Below are 19,166 nucleotides of genomic sequence, written 5' to 3'. Positions count from 1 at the left end.
GTAATAGGTCTGTATTGAAATAGCCTCAATGACGCATTATAAACTGGGTGTTCAGCCCTGAATGCTGAATGGCCGACAGCCGTGGTATATGAGACCATATACAATGGGTATGACAAAACACATATTTTTACTGCTCTAATTACATTGGTAACCCGTTTATAATAGCAATAAGGCACCTCGGGGGTTTGTGGTATATGGCCAATATACCACGGCTAATGGCTGTATCCAGGCACTCCGCGATGTGTCGTACATAAGAACAGCCCTGAGCCATGGTATACTGGCCATATATAATTAAGGCCCGAGGGGTTGAAATATAACTTCAGTCCTTTGTCAACATTGATTAAATTACTTGATTAAAACAACTCTTCCCCTGCCCTATTACCTAACCCTCTTAACCCCATGTTACCATTCAAATCCCACTAAACCCTCCTCTTGACTTGATTAGAATCAAACTAATGTTCTAGGTGTTTTGAGGTTGTTTTTACAATCAGCACATTAGTGGTGGTCTTAATGAGAATGGCTTTTATTAAGATTAAAATATGCAGTAAGATCCCGGATTTCAAGTCCTGGTTCTAAAAAAGAATGTCCTTGTTCAACTAAACTTGTAAAACAAAGAAGAAGAAAAAAGAAAAAAACATGATACTGTTCAAACAAAAGACTTCCTGTACTCACCATGTCATAGGTGGTGACCACCTTCTTCAGGACATCTGGTAGCTGGCCCTGGGGCTCCATGGTGGGGTACTGGTCCTTGAGGTTGAACACCAGGAGGGGGTTGTTGTCAGCCCCTGTCAGCCGGGAGGACAGGGCCAGGATGCACTGCTTCAGGTTGGCCACCGCCGAGAGGCCACATAGTTCCTTGAAGGGCACTATGGCATTCTGCAAAGGATCATGAAAGCTTGGGTTGGTGTCCTGATGATGAACTAAAGACTAAGCATTTTGTTGTATTGAAGACAAAGAACACTGGACAAAGTGGAAGATGAAAGCTTGAGTTGGTTTCTATAATGGACAAGATGCAGCATATTGTACTGCAGACTAGGGATGTCACAAATTAAACAATTTTGTTAAAACAATAAGAAAAATTTATCGAATTCCATGTGAATTCACAATGCAGATGCGCTGCGGCCAGCAACGGTTTGGGAGTCCCTTTCAGATGGTTAAGCATTGCACCTGTACTGCCATTAATGTACCGGAATTCCACCACGCAATGTTTGCATTTCCTTCTCAAAGTATTGCCATACAGAACTTTGCTGCTCTCGCCTTTCTCTGCCATTTCTCCAACTGTTAACGATGATGACGTAGTGGTGGAAAGTAGACTTCAAAATAATTGATTCCTCGACTCCCATTTCTGAGTGTCAAGAGTCCATTCCTCTAGGAATTGACTTCTAAGATTTTGTATTTTTAGAACGGAGGAGACTAGTTTCTATACTTCTGAAAACAATCAAACACTTGCATCTTTCATAGCTAGCTAGCGAGGGATGGAGAGAGAGGGGGGGAGGGCACAGTATAGGCAGGTCGACCAACAGGCAGACAGCCTAGTTCACGGTTCTGACTTTATCTATCAGCAATCAAAAGCTCTCTCGCAATGCAATGCTGTATCTCACAATGTCTGGGCCTGCAATGTCTCGCAATTTGAGTAAAGCAGGGCCTATCATCAATGAATACGCTAGGATATAGAGATGAGAGAGATGCAACACGTCACTCTCACACAGTATCGGCACATATGCATGGGTTCGCTTCACGCTGTTTACTTTCTGGATCTACATAAAAATAAATAAAAAATTCGGTTAGGATCCCAATTTCTTTAACATTTAAAACGTCCACACCCCTATTGCAGATAAAGTTTCAAAACCGTATTAGCCTCAAAGATACTGGGGCATGAATGACAAGTGAATTATTACGGTTCAGAGTTCCTGTTTGTTTTCATTTCAGTTTGGTTTTAGTCATTTAAGATAAAGCTCACTGCCGTGACAGTTCACTTGAGTAATTATCTCATTAAGCTGGTTCATTTAATTCATTATGACTGAAGATCAGTGATTAGATGATTCCTAATGTTTTCAATGATCTATCATAGAAAATAACTGAGCTCTTAAGTTACCTAAGTTAATGTGGCCTATGTAGTTACTAATAAACAGGCTAGAAGCAGAAGTACAAGTACAGAGAAACACCCTGTGATAGGAAGTAGTTAAGAGTACTTGTTACCTTCAAGGACCTTTGTTGGTTTTTGTTAGTCATTCGATAACACACACACACACACCACACACACACACTTCCTGTGAAAGGCCCAATTTAAACAGCGTGTAAACAACCGGGAGGACAAACAGCACAGAGAGAACGCCCAAGATGTGTTAGTCTCAGGGCCAGTGGCCTGTTATCCATAATGACTACAATGTAAACAGAATGACCAAAATAAACCCTAATACACAATGCATAATGCACCACAAAAGACCAACCACAGAGTGGGGAAACAATAGAGTATGCGACTTCCTTCTGACACATTGCTCTGTATTGCTTCAGTGGGAAAAAGATGGCGAAGATCAGAAAAGACCAGCTATTTGAAGTAGACTAGCTCATGCGGGGCCTAGTGGAAAGCTAGTGAGCACACAGGAATGCACAAAAGCAGATGGATCATCTGAACAGGCAAATTGTCATGTGGGTACTGGGTAAGAATAGCCTACTGTTCATCTTCTGGTCGATATCTTTCTGTTATGTCCTGTCTCAACCAATAAAAGACTGATCATTGCTCCTAACAGCTTACTGAGTGCAAATTTAAAGTAAAACACCATATCCGTTTTTTGCTCTTTTAAAAATAGGTGACGCACTAGTCTCGTTTCCACTCCAATTTAACATAATTTGTGGTAATCTGTCCCTTAGACTGCATACAGTAATCTCCTTCTAGAAATATTACTGACAAGCCCATAAGCGCCACAGTGATGTATTACATAACACGTTTTCCATTTGATATATTAGAAGGTATGCTCATAAGCCACTACCTGGATATCTGAATATCAACCCCAGGCCTCAGTGCTCCAGTGGGGATGTCACCAGACTGCCTCTGAGCTTCGAAGTCTCCTTGAGTCTGTCTCGACTGTTGTGCAATACACATGGATTAGAGCAAATCTGATTAAATCAAGCCTGGTCGTTTTGTTTCCTCTTGCCAAAAGGGGCTTTCTTTTTAGATGCTACACAGCCTTTGTAGTAAATCTTGCTGTGATCCCCGCTTGACTCTAGGGGTCAGTGTTCATATTCTAACAAAAACATGCCCGTGTAGGCGGATGAGTAAATAAACTTGATTCAAAACGACTCATCCAAGACTTTATTAAAGCATGCACATTCGCCCCAAAATATTACTTAATATAGGCTAGCCTGGCCAATATAAACTGGGCATAAATTGGTGATGTTTTTACAAGTCAATCCTTAGGGATGGATCGAAATTGACAGAATGGTTACCCAGGCCTAGCTGTTTGACAGACTAAATTAGGCTGTAGGCTGCTATAGCCATAGATTTGTCAGTCAATTCCTCCACCCATCATGCATTCTTTAAATATCCTACCCAGTGTCAGTGAAGGGCTGTTAAATTAAAACCAACACTCAAATCAAGAGGGTATACCATAGGCCTACCTTTTGTTTAAAAATGGCAACAATCACAGGCCTACCTCTTGTTAGCGTAAGATTATGAAGAAAATAAAATGGGATCCGATTATGTAAAGTGATCTATAACAGCGTTTTGGTCCGCAATGTTTTATGCTAGAAACAAGCTGTAAAGTACCCAGGAAAGACACGACTCCGATGGATCCTTTCTTTGACATTAAGAGGCTGAGCTACAACCTTCTATAGCCGATGAGACAAAACAGATTTTGGTTGGGAGATTAAATCTAATTCTGTCACTATCAGTTGATTAAGCTGTTCACTGTGTACAATAGAAGATGTTTAAACCCAGACAGCCTTTAGGGAAACACTTCTGACCATCTCTCGTTGGGTTAAACCAAGGGAAAAAAGTGGCCAGCAGATAAAGCTTACCTTTGAAAGCGTCGGTACTCTGTCTGGGGTGGAAAGGTAGGCCTAACCTTTAAAAGAACCAATGCTCAGATTCCCAATCATTTGCAAACACGGACAGCAACGTTGCAAACCAGACACACTGATTTGGCATTGGATAAATATGATAAGATGAACACATAAGCTATCTCCCAGTCCATTCTTAGCCTGTAATTTGTGTGGTATTAAAAAAAGATATCAATGTGCATGACATTTTAATAAAAAAATGTTGTTTCCCCCCCCTCGGACCTGCAAGAGAGAGATCTTTCTATCCCTACTGTTGTCCATGGTGGTCTGCCAACCTATAACCTTCTGGCCCGCAGGCCTGTGCGCTATAAAGAATTCCTGCGTTGCAATGCAATGCTCTGGTCTGTCCAAGACATGAGGGTAAACGGTAGACGTGTTCTCTGCTATCCACTTTGCTTTAATTATTATTTTGGGTATAGGGGAGGGTCACTTATTTTTATAATTTATTTTGAGGGATTAGGTAAAATATATTTTGCTTAAGGGAGGGCCATCCAGTTTCATTTCAGATGGGTCTGATTTTCTCCATGTAACCCTTATTACAAATAATGTTCAATCCCTTACCTGCATGTTTTCTCTGAGGTCGGTGGCTTCCCTCAGTGGCAGTATGGCTGTCTTGAAGATGTCGTCCACAGCCTTGATGACCAGCACCCTCATGGTGGCATACTCCCGACATCTCTTGCCCTTACGCACAGACAGTCCCCTCTTGTGAGGCTTGCCCCCGCCCCTTCGGTTGGTGATGGCCACATGGACAAACAGCCAGGCGTGGGGAAGGACTTCTCCCGTTAGCGATTGTAACGGTGTGTGCCGGAATCCCGGCTGGAGACACTCGAAGGGGATTGTGTACTGGCCGATGAACTCGTCGCCAATGTAGTCATCATCAAGCACCACAAAACGCACCATGGCCAGCTCAGGTAGATTTATCTGAAACTCAAAGCTTTCGTCAAACAGTGGGTTCTCCCCATTCTGATTGACAGTTTTAGTCCTTTGCTCTGCACAATCAGCAGGGATGCCATGGATCTCCACATAGACGTAAGGGTCAACAACATCTCCTTTGGCGCCTGAGCCTTTTGGTTTGGGGAAGTTTTGTCCACTTATGATCTTTATGTGCAAGAGCTGAGGAGACACACCAGGCACTGAGTCTTTAGTGTTGGCACTGAAATATGACACCTGCTCCCTCATTATGGCTGGTCGCAGCACATAACCACAGTTCCCATTCTGACGGAACCAGCCAATGTTTAGGTCCATCATCAGGCCGGGGGTCTGGTAGTTCATTGCCACGATCTGGCAACCACACTTCCAGAAGTCCTGAGGGTTCATGTTACTGGAGTCAATCCGCATTGGGCTGGGATAGACTCTCGCCAATAATTTCTTGTTGTAGTTAACAAAGTCGCCTGGGAATTCACTGGCACAGCGACTGGCAAAGACCTCATTGAACGAGCAAAGTTCCCAGTGCCTCTGGCTTTGGAAAGCTGTTGGGAAGTCTTTGAACGCAATCGATTTACACAACGTTACCAGATCAGAGAGGTCCTTAGACAGCTGGAACTTTTTTAGTGGTATGCTCTGTTGTTCGTCGGCTTCAATGTTCATTCTTTGGGACATCTCAGCCCCCTCATCCTCATCAGTCACTTCGCCCTCCGAGCCGATGCAGATCGCGCCCAGCTTCTTCCCCTTCAGCAGGATTTTACACTTGAGGTCAAAGGGTGAGGGCAGGTAGCTGTCCTCAGATGAGGGTGGATTCATGTGAATCTTATCACCAAGAATCTTTTTCAAGTGCTGAAACATGACCCTCTGCTGCTTTAAAGAGCAGTGGTTCTCCAGACACAATATCAGGGGAAAGTCAGATGCAACAAAGGCATATTTGTTGATGACGTCACAGACACTGCGGAAGACTATCTGCGAAGTCATTGTGTGGCCAGTGTAAATGACAGGCTCATTATCTGGTCCATCCCAGACATCTAGTTCTACACTACGACAGCCCATCTTGAGGGCACGGATGTACCCTGTAACGTCAGAGGGGCCTCTAAACTGATCCTCGATCAGGTATGTGTTGTGGGAAGCGTTGATGTAATAGTGGGACAGGGGCTGGTTCATGTCCTGACATACTGTTTTTTGTTCAGGGTCAAAGATGTGGCACTCTGGCGACATGAGATAATTGGTAAACCCATCAAGGGAGAGCCAGCCCTTGAGCTGCCCCTCTTTGGAAGGTTCATAGCTCTGAATGACCTCCAGACTGGTGTCTTCACTTACTTGTGCCATACCCTGCTCAGCCTCCAGAAACATAGTTAAGTCCTTGGTATCTAGAAATTCCTTGTTGCTAGAGAACTGGACAAGAAGGAAATACATTTCTGGTCTTGTGCAAAGGTCATGAAAGACTTCAATGAACTCCTCCTTAGTCACACCACATCCCACCTTATCTTTAGATTTGTGAAACTCCTTGAACTTGAGTTCAATCTTAATGTTTTTGAGACCAGGGTTTAGGTTTTTAATTAGCTGCACAGCAGCACATAGACTGATGTGCTTGCTGTTGTTGGCATCAGCCTCCTCAAAGAGGTCACCGAGCCAGGAGGAGCGCATGTTGTTCTGGTTGCTTTCAATCATATTCAAGGTGTGTTTCCCATAGGATATCAGGTATCTAAGCCCGGTCACCCATATGTTGGCCATATCGGCAGAGTTTGCAACCAAGTCCAAAGACTCATAGTTTTCACCATAGATGATTGAGAAGGCACAGTCCTCTGATATCTGATCATATATTCCGTTGGTCCTAAACGTTTCTGTGTTTTTCCCTGTCCGCACCTCTTTGATGGACTTGACATCAATTTTGGCTTTCTCTGACTCTTTTTTGGAGGGTTCCCACCTTAGAGACTGCATGTCGGCGTCCAGGAGGAAGTAGCGGTGGTAAACGCGGGAGTTGGAGCGGACCTTCTTCAGTTCCGAGCCGTCCACCATGGCGTTGATGCAGTCGCTCGCACTGCTGATCTTCTTCTCAGTGGGCATGCTGCTGAACGAAACCGTCTTCTTCCTCTCTCTGCGCTGCCTCGAGCCATCCTAAGGAAGAGAAAAGCAAAAACCTGAATACCTGATCTGTAAACCAGTGGAAAATAAGTACATCACTTTAGATTTAGAGGTAAAAAAGAGGAGCTGAATACTCTTTCAATCACTTCTCTGAGCAGAAAGAAAAATATTTGATTTGAGATATACTTACTATAGGCCAACTGAAAACATGGGAGTGGGGTTATTCTAGACTCTGTATGACTAAGCATTTGCACGTGTCTGCATATTGAAATGGGTTGATTATTTCACTGAAATATTTTTAACGCCTTAGCAGTCCTTGGTGATTGGAGCTGCCTAATGTCAGTGTTTGACGTCTAACTGCATTATCGTGAGCATTGCTTTTCAGAGAGAAAACAGTTTACTCAATTAATCGCTATAAAACAGTATTTTACCTCTCAGGCATAACCCCTGAGGAACTATGTATTCATTAATTAAGCACCGTTTCAGATGACCAAAAATACACTGATATCATTTCTTAAAAATAGCCATGAGGAGCTTTGTGAAGTATAAAACATAATGTTCAAATATTGGGCATAATGCAGTGCTATGGCAGCCTGCTAATTCTCTTTGTCCATGTTGCTGCTGGTGATGGCAGGCCTTTATGGTCTAGAGGTCCTCAATGTTTCCTTTTCAGCCCTACCTCTCAGAGCCCAGAGGGAGAGAACTATCGAACTAAACTTGGCTCAAGAGAAAATTACAACATTTCTGCGTACAGTAAAACCTTGACTCTGTGGAAGCAAGTCACACTCAAATCAAAGAGGAAGAGGCCAGTATATGGGACATAATCAGTTGTGCTTAGGGAGCAGGTATGGGGATATTAAATCATTTCACTATACGAATAGTATCATTATTTTTGCCATTTAGTTGGATATTCTAAATACATGTGCACATTTTTAACATGAGCACTGCTGCTGCGCGAGGGAGAGAGGCTCAAACAACCTTTTATTGGTTGTGTACACAGATTGGCAGATGTTATCGTAGGTGCAGTGAAATGCTTGTGTTTCTAGCTCCAACAGTGCAGCAATATGTAGCAATAAAAAATAAAAGACAATCCAGAAAAATAAAGATATATTAGAACGCAATGTCAGAGACTGGAATATTAGAGACGGGAGATGAGAGAAAGAGACATCTTGGCTAATTTAGCTAGCCAAGACTAGCTAACTTGTAGCAGCCACAATGTTATTTATCATCCCATACAACATTACCCGTCTTGACTGGAGCAGCCTAGAGAAGCTATAGCTAGCTAGGCTAAATGCTGCGCTTTCTCCCCAACCCCATTCAGATAAAACAATAGCCTACCTGTTGGTTGCTTGTTGTAGCCTACTCCTTTTCATTTTGCTAACTTTTAATTCCATAATTGTATTCCATCTGGCATTGGATTAGTGAACACTCACTCCATTTGCTACATATTGAGCCTTCGTTGCCACTTCGAATGCCCCACTGTGTGTGTTTGGTGTGTGTGAGTATTATATATATATATATATATATATGAATCAGTCGTCCTGGTCCCGTTGCAGAAAAACAGCCCCAAAGCATGGATGTTTCTACCCCCATGCTTCACAGTAGGTATGGTGTTCTTTGGATGCAACTCAGCCTTTATATATATATATATATATATATATATATTATATATATATGAAGGCTGAGTTGCATCCAAAGAACACCATATATATATACACACACACAAAAAAAAAATTTAAATTGTATTTTATTATTGTAATTATATATTTTGATTATTTTTTTTAAACCTGTCACATCTGTGAATGTGGAACGTGTTTTGTTGGTTGATTGAAAAACAACTTAATACAACTTTAAATATAAAAAGAGCCTAGTGTTGATTTTGTTATAACACTAGAGGTTTGGACACCAAATCTATTATACTATAAGATTTAGCTAAATAAGAATCACAGCCTGTGAGTACACTACAGATGTCATAGCCTACAAACAATAGTAGGCAAGGTCACATATTTTCTTTAGTACGGTATATGAAAGTGTTGACCCGTCTGACGCTGTGGTTCTCCGCCCTGGTGAAAGAATAGCAACAAGCATCCTGACATGTTATCTATTCTAGTCAGCTACTTCCTGCCCCTCGCTCTTAGACTTGAGGTTCAAATGAGAAAAAGGAAAACCACAGTAAGCCATGATTGCACTTTAAAAAATACAGACAAGCCTCTGCAGGCAGCGCTAGAGCTTTTCTTTCATTCTATAGTCTGCAGTTGTACACAGAGGGTTAAAAAAGGTGCAACTCAAAAAGTATTTCATATTCAAAACAGTGCTGGACGAAATGTTCAGAGATCTAGGACTACACCACAGAGAAATTAAAAGATCCTCCAATACACTCTATAGGTCTACATCTTAATTGTATGATCGGATTCCAAAACGTAAGCCATTGCAAAAATGTTTGGGTGGTATGGTCCATAGATTGTGGCATATGTATCTTCTACCTTTGAGAAAGCTTCAGTATTCATATGAATAAGTGGCTATTGTGATGAAGAACTGCTGGTGAGCTATTTTGTTTAACACCATTACTGGCAGAGGTCTAAACTTCACTGTCACCCCCAATCGTCTGGTCTTGTAGAAAAATGACTGCAGAGAAAACTGTCCAACAAGAAATCAGCACATCTTTAAAAGCTACACATGAGCACATATTTACACGTTAGACATTGCATAACAGCTCATCATAGCGGTTTTAACTTTTTATGGATAGGGGTCTGTATTCGGAAGTTTGGATGACTGAGGTGCCCAAAGTAAACTGCCTGTTACTCAGTCCCAGAAGCTAGGATATGCATATGGTAGTATTGGATAGAAAACTCTAAAGTTTCTAAAACTGTTAAAACGATGTCTGAGTATAACCGAACTGATTTGGCAGGCGAAACCCAAAGGACAATCCATCCAGGAAATCATTTTTTTTAAGTCATTCAACTTTCCAATGCTTTTCTATGGGAAAGCCTAATTATTAGTACCCAGATTGCAGTTCCTATGGCTTCCACTATATGTCAAGTCTTTAGAAATTGTTCTGTTGTTTTGGTGTTGTTGAAAAATGAAGTATTCTTATTCTTTCTAAGTGTCCCTCAGAAAGACTCTAGAATTGTGGTGCGCGTGAATGACTGCGCGGTCCTCGTTTTTATCCGGGATTGAAACAGTTTATTCCGTCTTAAATGTTATCGATTATTTACATATTAGGGTACCGGAGGTTGTATTAGAAACATTGTTTGAAATGTTTGGACCAAGTTTACAGGTTACTTTTTACATTCCTTTGTAGGCATGTATTAACATGTGTATTTCTGAATCAAACGCGCCAAATAAAATACATTTTTGGGATATAAAGAAGGTCCTTATCGAACAAAACGACCTTTCATTGTGGAACTGGGACATTTGAGATTGCAAGAAGATGAAGAGCTTCAAAGGTAAGCGATTTATTATTTCTGACTTTCGTGATGCATCTGCTTGGTTGGAAAATGTTTGTGACGCGCTCCGGTGAGGGCGCGCCCTTGGTAATTTATCTCCGGTATTGAATATACTATTTTCAGTCTTAAATTGTATCATTTATTTACATATTAGGGTACCTGAGGATTGATTAGGAATGTTGTTTAACATGTTTGGACCAAGTTTATTGGTAACGTTTGGGATTCATTTTGTATGCACTTTGAACGGAGGGGAAATCGGTGGATTATTGAATGAAGCGTGCCAAATAAACTTAGTTTTTTGGGTTATAAAGGACTTTATCGAACAAAAAGGACAATTTGTTATGTAACAGGGACCCTTGTGATTGCAACCAAATGATGGTCTTCAAAAAGGTAAGGGATTTATTTTATCGCCATTTCTGACTTTCATGATGCGTCTGCTTGGTTGGAAAATGTTTTTAATGCCTTTGTATGCTGGGCGCTGTCCCCAGATAAATCGCATGGTGTGCTTTCCCCGTAAAGCCTTTTTGAAATCTGACAACACGGCTGGATTAGCAAGAAGTTAAGCTTTAAATGATGTATGACACTTGTATTTTCATGAAAGTTTAATATTACAATTTCTTTCATTTGAATTTGGCGCTCTGCAATTTCACCGGATGTTGTCTAGGTGAGACGCTAACGTCCCAATGATCCGTAAGAAGTTAACAAAGCCAGTCAGTGAGAAATTAGCTGAAAGGTTGTTGTTTTTTTTTTTAATTGCCCAGTCATTCTAAATTAGACTTGGCTCTGTGCGTTAAAAAAAAGGACTGTTGCATCACTATTTGTTTCAAAACGCCAAATTCTAGATTGAGGAGCGCGCTATAAAAATATTGGCCAACACTGCATTAGATAGAAACAAACTCATCCACAAGTGTCTGTTGTTGTTAAGGAAAAAAACATTAATACAGTAGATTAGCACGTTATTTTCTTTGCCGATTTTATATTGATACTGTGACTCCAAGTATCGATTTGTAACGACAGCGATCGCTAGTCAGGTGTACCTGCCCCAACACTCTGGGAACTAGCTATAGGACGATAAATACCAATCCTTTTCATTGTTTTAAAATGGTGAGCCAACATGTTTTGAGTACTTTTACCTCTCACGGCTTTCTATTGTCCCTCTGCAGCAGACATGTAGTGAGCAATGTGTTTGGAACAGTAAATCACAATAAAATCACAGTATCGAATTGCAACACATAGAATTGTGATACATAGGTGCCGATACGATATGTGTTGCGATTCTAAGTATTGTGATAATATCTAATCATGAGGTCCCTGGAAATTCCCAGCCCTTGCTAGGAGAAACATTTTGTTCATGTGGAGACACTCTTTAAAATGTTACTTGTGCATTCAATTATTTTTGGCATTTTCAGGAAATGCCTTTAAATAGCAAGTCGGTTAAGAACAAATTCTTACTTACAATGATGGCCTACCCCAGCCAAACCCTAACGACGTTGAGCCAATTATGAGCTGCCCTATGAGACTCCCAATCATGGCCGGTTGTGATACAGCCTGGAATCGAACCAGGTTCTGTAGTGAAGCCTCTAGCCCTGAGATACATGCCTTTGACCAATGCGCCACTTGGGAGCCCCAAGACATCTTTTATTCTTTCTAGGAGCGGAACCCCTCGACAACATTCCGCTGAAAAGGCAGCGCGCAAAATTCAAAAATATGTTTTAGAAATATGTAACTTTCACACATTAAGTCCAATACAGCAAATGAAAGATAAACATCTTGATAATCTACCCATCATGTCCGATTTATAAAATGCTTTACAGAGAAAGCACAACATATGATTATGTTAGGTCATAGCCAAGTCTAAAAAAAAAAGCAGCCATTTTTCCAGCCAAAAGATAGGAGTCACAAAAATCTGAAATATAGATCAACTTAATCATTAACCTTTGATGATCTTCATCAGATGACACTCATAGGATATCATGTTAAACAATGCATATATGTTTTGTTCGATAATGTGTATATTTATATCTGTCACGTTCTGACCATCGTTCGTGTGTGTTTTCCTTGTTTTAGTGTTGGTCAGGACGTGAGCTGGGTGGGCATTCTATGTTGTGTGTCTGGTTTGTCTATTTCTATGTTTGGCCTGATATGGTTCTCAATCAGAGGCAGGTGTTAGTCATTGTCTCTGATTGGGAACCATATTTTGGTAGCCTGTTTTGTGTTGGGTTTTGTGGGTGATTGTTCCTGTCTTTGTGGCACCAGATAGGACTGTTTTGGTTTTTCACGTTACTTGTTTTGTAGATTGTTGTACTTTCATCTTTATTAAAGATGCACAAAACTAACCACGCTGCATTTTGGTCTGCCTCACTTTCCCCAGAAGAAAACCATTACAATATCCAAAAATCTGAGTTTACATTGGCACATTACGTGCAGTAATGTTTTGATTCCAAAACATCCGGTGATTTTGCAGAAATACTCATAATAACCATTGATAAAAGATACAACTGTTATTCACATAATTAAAAGGTAGACTTCTACTTAATGCAACTGCTGTCAGATTTTTTAAAAACATTACGGAAAAAGCATAATCTGAGAACGGCGCGCTGAACCCAAAACAGAATGGCAGAGGAATATCCGCCATTTTGGAGTCAACAAAGTTAGAAATAACACCATAAATATTCACTTACCTTCGATCTTCAAATCAGAAAGAAGGCACTCCCAGGAATCCCAGTTCGACAATAAATTACTGATTTGTTCCATAAAGTTTCATCATTTATGTCCAAATAGCCACTTGTTGTTAGCGTGTTCAGCCCAGTAATCCATCGTCATGAGGCGCAGGCACTTCATCCAGAGAAAAACTCAAAATGTTCCGTTACAGTCCTTTAGAAACATGTCAAACGATGTATGGAATCAATCTTTAGGATGTTTTAACATAAAACATCAATAAAGTTCCAACCGGAGAATTCCTTTATCTTCAGAAAGGCACTGGAACGAGAGGTAACTCTGTCGGGAGCGCGTCATGAGACCAAGGCACTCTGCCAGACCACTGACTCAGAGGTCTCATGAGCCCCTCCTTTATAGTAGAATCCTCATTCAAGTTTCTAAAGACTTTTGACATCTAGTGGAAGCCGTAGGAAGTGCAACTTTATCCATATCTCAATGTGTATTCGGTAGGCCAAGCTTTGAAAAACTACAAACCTCAGGTGTCCCACTTCCTGGTTGGATTTTTCTCAGGTTTTCACCTGCCATATGAGTTTGGTTATACTCACTGACATCATTCAAACAGTTTCAGAAACTTCAGTGTTTTCTATCCAATACTAATAATAATATGCATATATTAGCATCTGGGACAGAGTAGAAGGCAGTTCACTCTGGGCCCGCTATTCATCCAAAAGTGAAAATGCTGCCCCTATCCCAAAAAGGTTAAGGAAAGGACCTGCCTGGTGTGTTCCTTGTTCTTCATGATGCTCTCTGCGCTTTTAACGGACCTCTGAGACTATCACAGTGCAGGTGCATTTATACGGAGACTTGATTACACACAGGTGGATTGTATTTATCATCATTAGTCATTTAGGTCAACATTGGATCATTCAGCGATCCTCACTGAACTTCTGGAGAGAGTTTGCTGCACTGAAAGTAAAGGGGCTGAATAATTTTGCACGCCCAATTTTTCAGTTTTTGATTTGTTAAAAAAGTTTGAAATATCCAATAAATGTCGTTCCACTTCATGATTGTGTCCCACTTGTTGTTGATTCTTCACAAACAAATACAGTTTTATATCTTTATGTTTGAAGCCTGAAATGTGGCAAAATGTCGCAAAGTTCAAGGGGGCCGAATACTTTCACAAGGCACTGTATATCCTGAAAATACAATTCTGTGTCTTATGTCATGGCCAAAGTCAGGAGGGTGTTTTTAGTTACTTACACATGATTTCATTAAGGCTCAAAATTATCCTGAAAGAGAAACATTTCTTGAAACTAAAAGGAAACAGAATCCTCAAGAACATAATTGTTAGTGATGATAACCACAACCATACAATCTCCAACGTTTTAATTTAGCCTACTTGCTCAGCAGAGATACTTACTTTTTTGCTTTATTAGCAGCATACTGGTACACAATCCATTTCATTAATAGATTTTATTTCTGAAGTAACACAAAATCTGTGTTTTGTTGTTCGACGATGATGCTGTATCCAGACAATCCCAGGTGTCTGCTGAGCTGCTGTCGTAATTAAGAATGACACAGGCCCAATTATCATCATGCATAGGCCTGCGTTGGCAAAGCCTGATTTCCTTTGCAAATGTGTAGGCCAAATACATAGGCAGGCCAGATTCTGCAAAGGTCTTCACCTGGAGTTCCAGTCATTTTGTACATAGGTATTTCTGGGTAAAGTAAAACCAGAGACATGATGTTTGATAAATGTAATAACATAGGCCTAGCTAAACCTGTGCAGGGCTTAGTGGCGTGGGGAGATTTGGAGAGTATTTGTCTCCCCGCATTACATTTAAGTGTGTTTGGCTGCAAAAAACTCCCATAGAATTCTGAATTCCCTAATAGACTGAAACCCCCTTTACTGGTTCAATGAGCAGTTCAGGACAGTCTGTACATCTGAAGTAATCACAGGGGACCCATTACAGTTCAGACCATGCGCATTGTATAGAGCTAGCAGTTGAGCATCACACAAGAGACCAACCACAACTGCTGCATAATGCGATCATCAATATTAGTCTACATCTATGCTAGGCTAAATAGTATTGAATAATCAACACCGATATTTGACTTTTATAAAACGTTTTAATCATTCAAATGATAATGTTACCAAGCGACATTCAACAGCAATAAACTCCAGAAGAGCAGATAGGTTGGCAGCTAAATGTGTAACCTGAAATCCTATTATAGCATAAAGGGGATATTGCTCATACTTTTGTCCCTTATCAGGCTCTCGTCTCAATAACATCAAACGCTCAAAAGGGAAAAGAGCATTGGCTTTGACATCTGAGCCTGAGACATCTGGACCAGACTGTATTTCCCCCCGATTATAACGTGAAGAAGCCTCCCTATGTGGAGAAGGCTCGTGCCCCCACTCTGTGACTGCATCCTCATCTACCACTCTGACCTCCAAACACCAGGGTTCATTCACATCCACAGAGCAGACAGACCATCACATGTTAAAGAGCACATCTGAAAACAGCCATTAGGAGTCAGCCATGCTGGCTTAGGTTTTACTATATATAAGAGGGGGATTTAGATGCATTAATAGGCTCGGAGTCACAGCAAATATCAGATATGTTCATGGTAGGCTATTTCCAGCATTGATCACATTGGCAAACAGTGCTTTCAAGAATATTTCATATGTAGGAACATGGTGGGTGTTGGATGTAGGAAAAGCCTGTTTTAGGAGGGACATATGGGCCGATGCTTAAAATACAGGACTTTCAATCCCCAGCTGGGATGTGGCTGTTATACCACTGAGGAACCTGACAAATGTCCAGCTGTTCATGCTGTAATTCAGTATCAGACCTCAGAGTCAAATCAACCATAAAATAAATAACTAACTAGCATGGGAGCCATAGAGTAGATTTCCTGAATTGTGTGCCCCTGAATTGACGTTAATTAGCTTAAAAACCCTGTTTTGAAGCTAAAGCCATGGTCTTTAAGAAATGAATATTGCAATGTCTGCTTAAGCGCCAGGATCAGGTGTCTCGCTCAAAATTGAGGGCTTAGTTAGTGTCTAGTCCCTGTAAGAAACTAGACCCCATTTGCAAATGTTCATGCAAAATGCATGCTTTTAGTGTTAAGGAAAGTTATTGAGGGTGAAATGAATCAGAATCAGCTTCATTCACCATGTACATTTGATTGTACGGGAATTTGACTCTGAAATTGTGCTGTGCAGTTACAGATAGACAAAAACATTTGAGGTAATAAAGCTAGAATCCTTCATTTTTCTAGGAGCACATTGACCATACATACACATCCCAACCAGAAGTCATGATTACAGGTAACATCCGAGGTAAAGGCCAGAGCTGCCTCTTTCAAGGAGTGGGACTCTAATCCGGACGCTTAAAAGAAATTGTGCTTATCCCTCCAACGAACAATCAAACAGGCAAAACGTCAATACAGAACTAAAATTGAATCCTACTACACCAGCTCTGAAGTAATAAAAACTGTTCTCTCTGCTACCGCATGGCAAGCGGTACCAATGCACCAAGTCTGGAACCAACATGACCCGAAACAGCTTCTACTCCGAAGACATAAGACTGCAAAATAGTTAATAAACTTAACAAAAAAAAAATCAACATCCTCTCACTGTCAACTTCTTCTATTTTCAGAAGAACTTAACATGTTGAATCTTATGTTCATTCAAATATTTCCACAACAGACATAAACTAAACAAGTTCCACAGACATGTGACTAACAGAAATGGAATAATGTGTCCCTGAACAAAGGGGGGGTTCAAAATCAAAAGTAGCAGTCAGTATCTGGTGTGGCCACCAGCTGCATTAAGTACTGCAGTGCATCTCCTCCTTGTGGACTGCACCAGATTTCCCAGTTCTGGCTGTGAGATGTTACCCCAGTCTTCCACCAAGGCACCGCTGGCCATGGCAGAACACTGACATTCCTGTCTTGCAGGAAATCACGCACACAACGAGCAGTATGGCTGGTGGCATTGTCATGCCGGAGGGTCATGTCAGGATGAGCTTGCAGGGAGGGTACCACATGAGGGAGGAGGATGACTTCCCTGTAATGCATAGCGTTGAGATTGCCTGCAATGACAACAAGCTCAGTCCGATGATGCTATGACACACCGCCCCAGACCATGACGGACCCTCCACCTCCAAATCAATCCCACTCCAGAGTACAAGCCTCGGTGTAACGCTCATTTCAATGACGATAAAGGCGAATCTGACCATCACTCCTGGTGAGACAAAACCACGACTCGTCAGTGAAGAGCACTTTTTGCCAGTCCTGTCTGGTCCAGCAACAGTGGGTTTGTGCCCATAGGCAACGTTGTTACAGGTGATGTCTGGTGAGGACCCGCCTCTCTCAGCCTATTGCGGAAAGTCAGAGCACTGATTTAGGGATTGTGTGTTCCTGGTGTAACTCGGGCAGTTGTTGTTGCCATCCTGTACCTGTCCCGCAGGTGTGATGTTCTGATGTATCGATCCTGTGCAGCTGTTGTTACACGTGGTCTGCCACTGCGAGGACAATCAGCTGTCCGTCCTGTCTTCCCGTAGCACTGTCTTCAGCATCTCACAGTACAGACATAGCAATTTATTGCCCAGGCCACATCTGCAGTCCTCATGCCTTCTTGCAGCATGCCTAAGGCAGGTTCACACAGATGACTTTGGGAATCTTTCTTTTGGTGTTTTTCAGAGTCAGTAGAAAGGCCTCTTTAGTGTACTAAGTTTTCATAACTGTGACCTTAATTGCCTACTGTCTGTAAGCTGTTAGTGTCTTAATGACCGTTCCACAGGTGCATGTTCATTATTTATGGTTCATTGAACAAAGCATGAGAAACGGTGTTTAAACCCTTTACAATTAATATCTGTGAAGTTATTTGGATATTACAAATTATCTTTGAAAGACAGGGTCCTTAAAAATGGACATTTCTTTTTTTGCTGAGTTCATATACAGGGCATTCAAAAAGTACTCAGACCCCTTGACTTTCCACTTTGTTTTTTTCCTCAGAAATCTACACAATACACCATAATGACAAAGCAAAAAAAGAAATCTGAAATCACACATTTACATAAGTTTTCAAAACCTTTATTCAGTACTTTGTCAAAGCACCTTTGGCAGCAATTATCCTCAAGTCTTCTTGGGGATGACGTTAAAAACTTGGAATACCTGTATATAACACCTGGGGGGAAATGGTGACATGAAGTGGTTTCTGTGAGAAGTACAGGCAGGGGGCATGTTACCACATGTGCCATGAGACCCCAAGTTAACATACAGTGGGGCAAAAAAGTATTTAGTCAGTCACCAATTGTGCAGGTTTTCCCACTTAAAAAGATGAGAGAGGCCTGTAATTTTCATCATAGGTACACTTCAACTATGACAGACAAAATGAGAAAAAAAAATCCAGAAAATCACATTGTAGGATTTTTAATGAATTTATTTGCAAATTATGGTGGAAAATAAGTATTTGGTCACCTACAAACAAGCAATATTTCTGGCTCTCACAGACCTGTAACTTCTTCTTTAAGAGGCTCCTCTGTCCTCCACTCGTTACCTGTATTAATGGCACCTGTTTGAACTTGTTATCAGTATAAAAGACACCTGTCCACAACCTCAAACAGTCACACTCCAAGCTCCACTATGGCCAAGACCAAAGAGCTGTCAAAGGACACCAGAAACAAAATTGTAGACCTGCACCAGGCTGGGAAGACTGAATCTGCAATAGGTAAGCAGCTTGGTTTGAAGAAATCAACTGTGGGAGCAATTAGGAAATGGAAGACATACAAGACCACTGATAATCTCCCTCGATCTGGGGCTCCCAGAACCACACGGGGGGACCTAGTGAATGACCTGCAGAGAGCTGGGACCAAAGTAACAAAGCCTACCATCAGCAAGGGCATTGAAGATGAAACGTGGCTGGGTCTTTCAGCATGACAATGATCCCAAACACACCGCCCGGGCAACGAAGGAGTGGCT

General features: G+C 41.3%; 1 protein-coding gene across 2 annotated transcripts in view; it reads right to left on the bottom strand.

Moving 5' to 3' along the window:
- Positions 1-19,166, bottom strand: part of LOC135522298 (inactive phospholipase C-like protein 2) — a 61,431-nt gene that overhangs the window by 15,549 nt on the left and 26,716 nt on the right. For both annotated transcript variants that reach the window (XM_064948410.1, XM_064948409.1), the window contains exons 3-4: positions 4,621-7,104; positions 673-876 (exon numbers count right to left, since the gene is read on the bottom strand). In XM_064948410.1, coding sequence (XP_064804482.1) covers positions 673-876; positions 4,621-7,104 — 2,688 coding nt within the window. The remainder of the gene's footprint in view (positions 1-672; positions 877-4,620; positions 7,105-19,166) is intronic.

The sequence above is a fragment of the Oncorhynchus masou genome, chromosome 30 (assembly GCF_036934945.1).
Source record: "Oncorhynchus masou masou isolate Uvic2021 chromosome 30, UVic_Omas_1.1, whole genome shotgun sequence".
NCBI classification, from domain to species: domain Eukaryota; kingdom Metazoa; phylum Chordata; class Actinopteri; order Salmoniformes; family Salmonidae; genus Oncorhynchus; species Oncorhynchus masou.
Note: the sequence above shows the minus strand (reverse complement) of the source record. Positions and strands in the feature narration are given on the sequence as shown.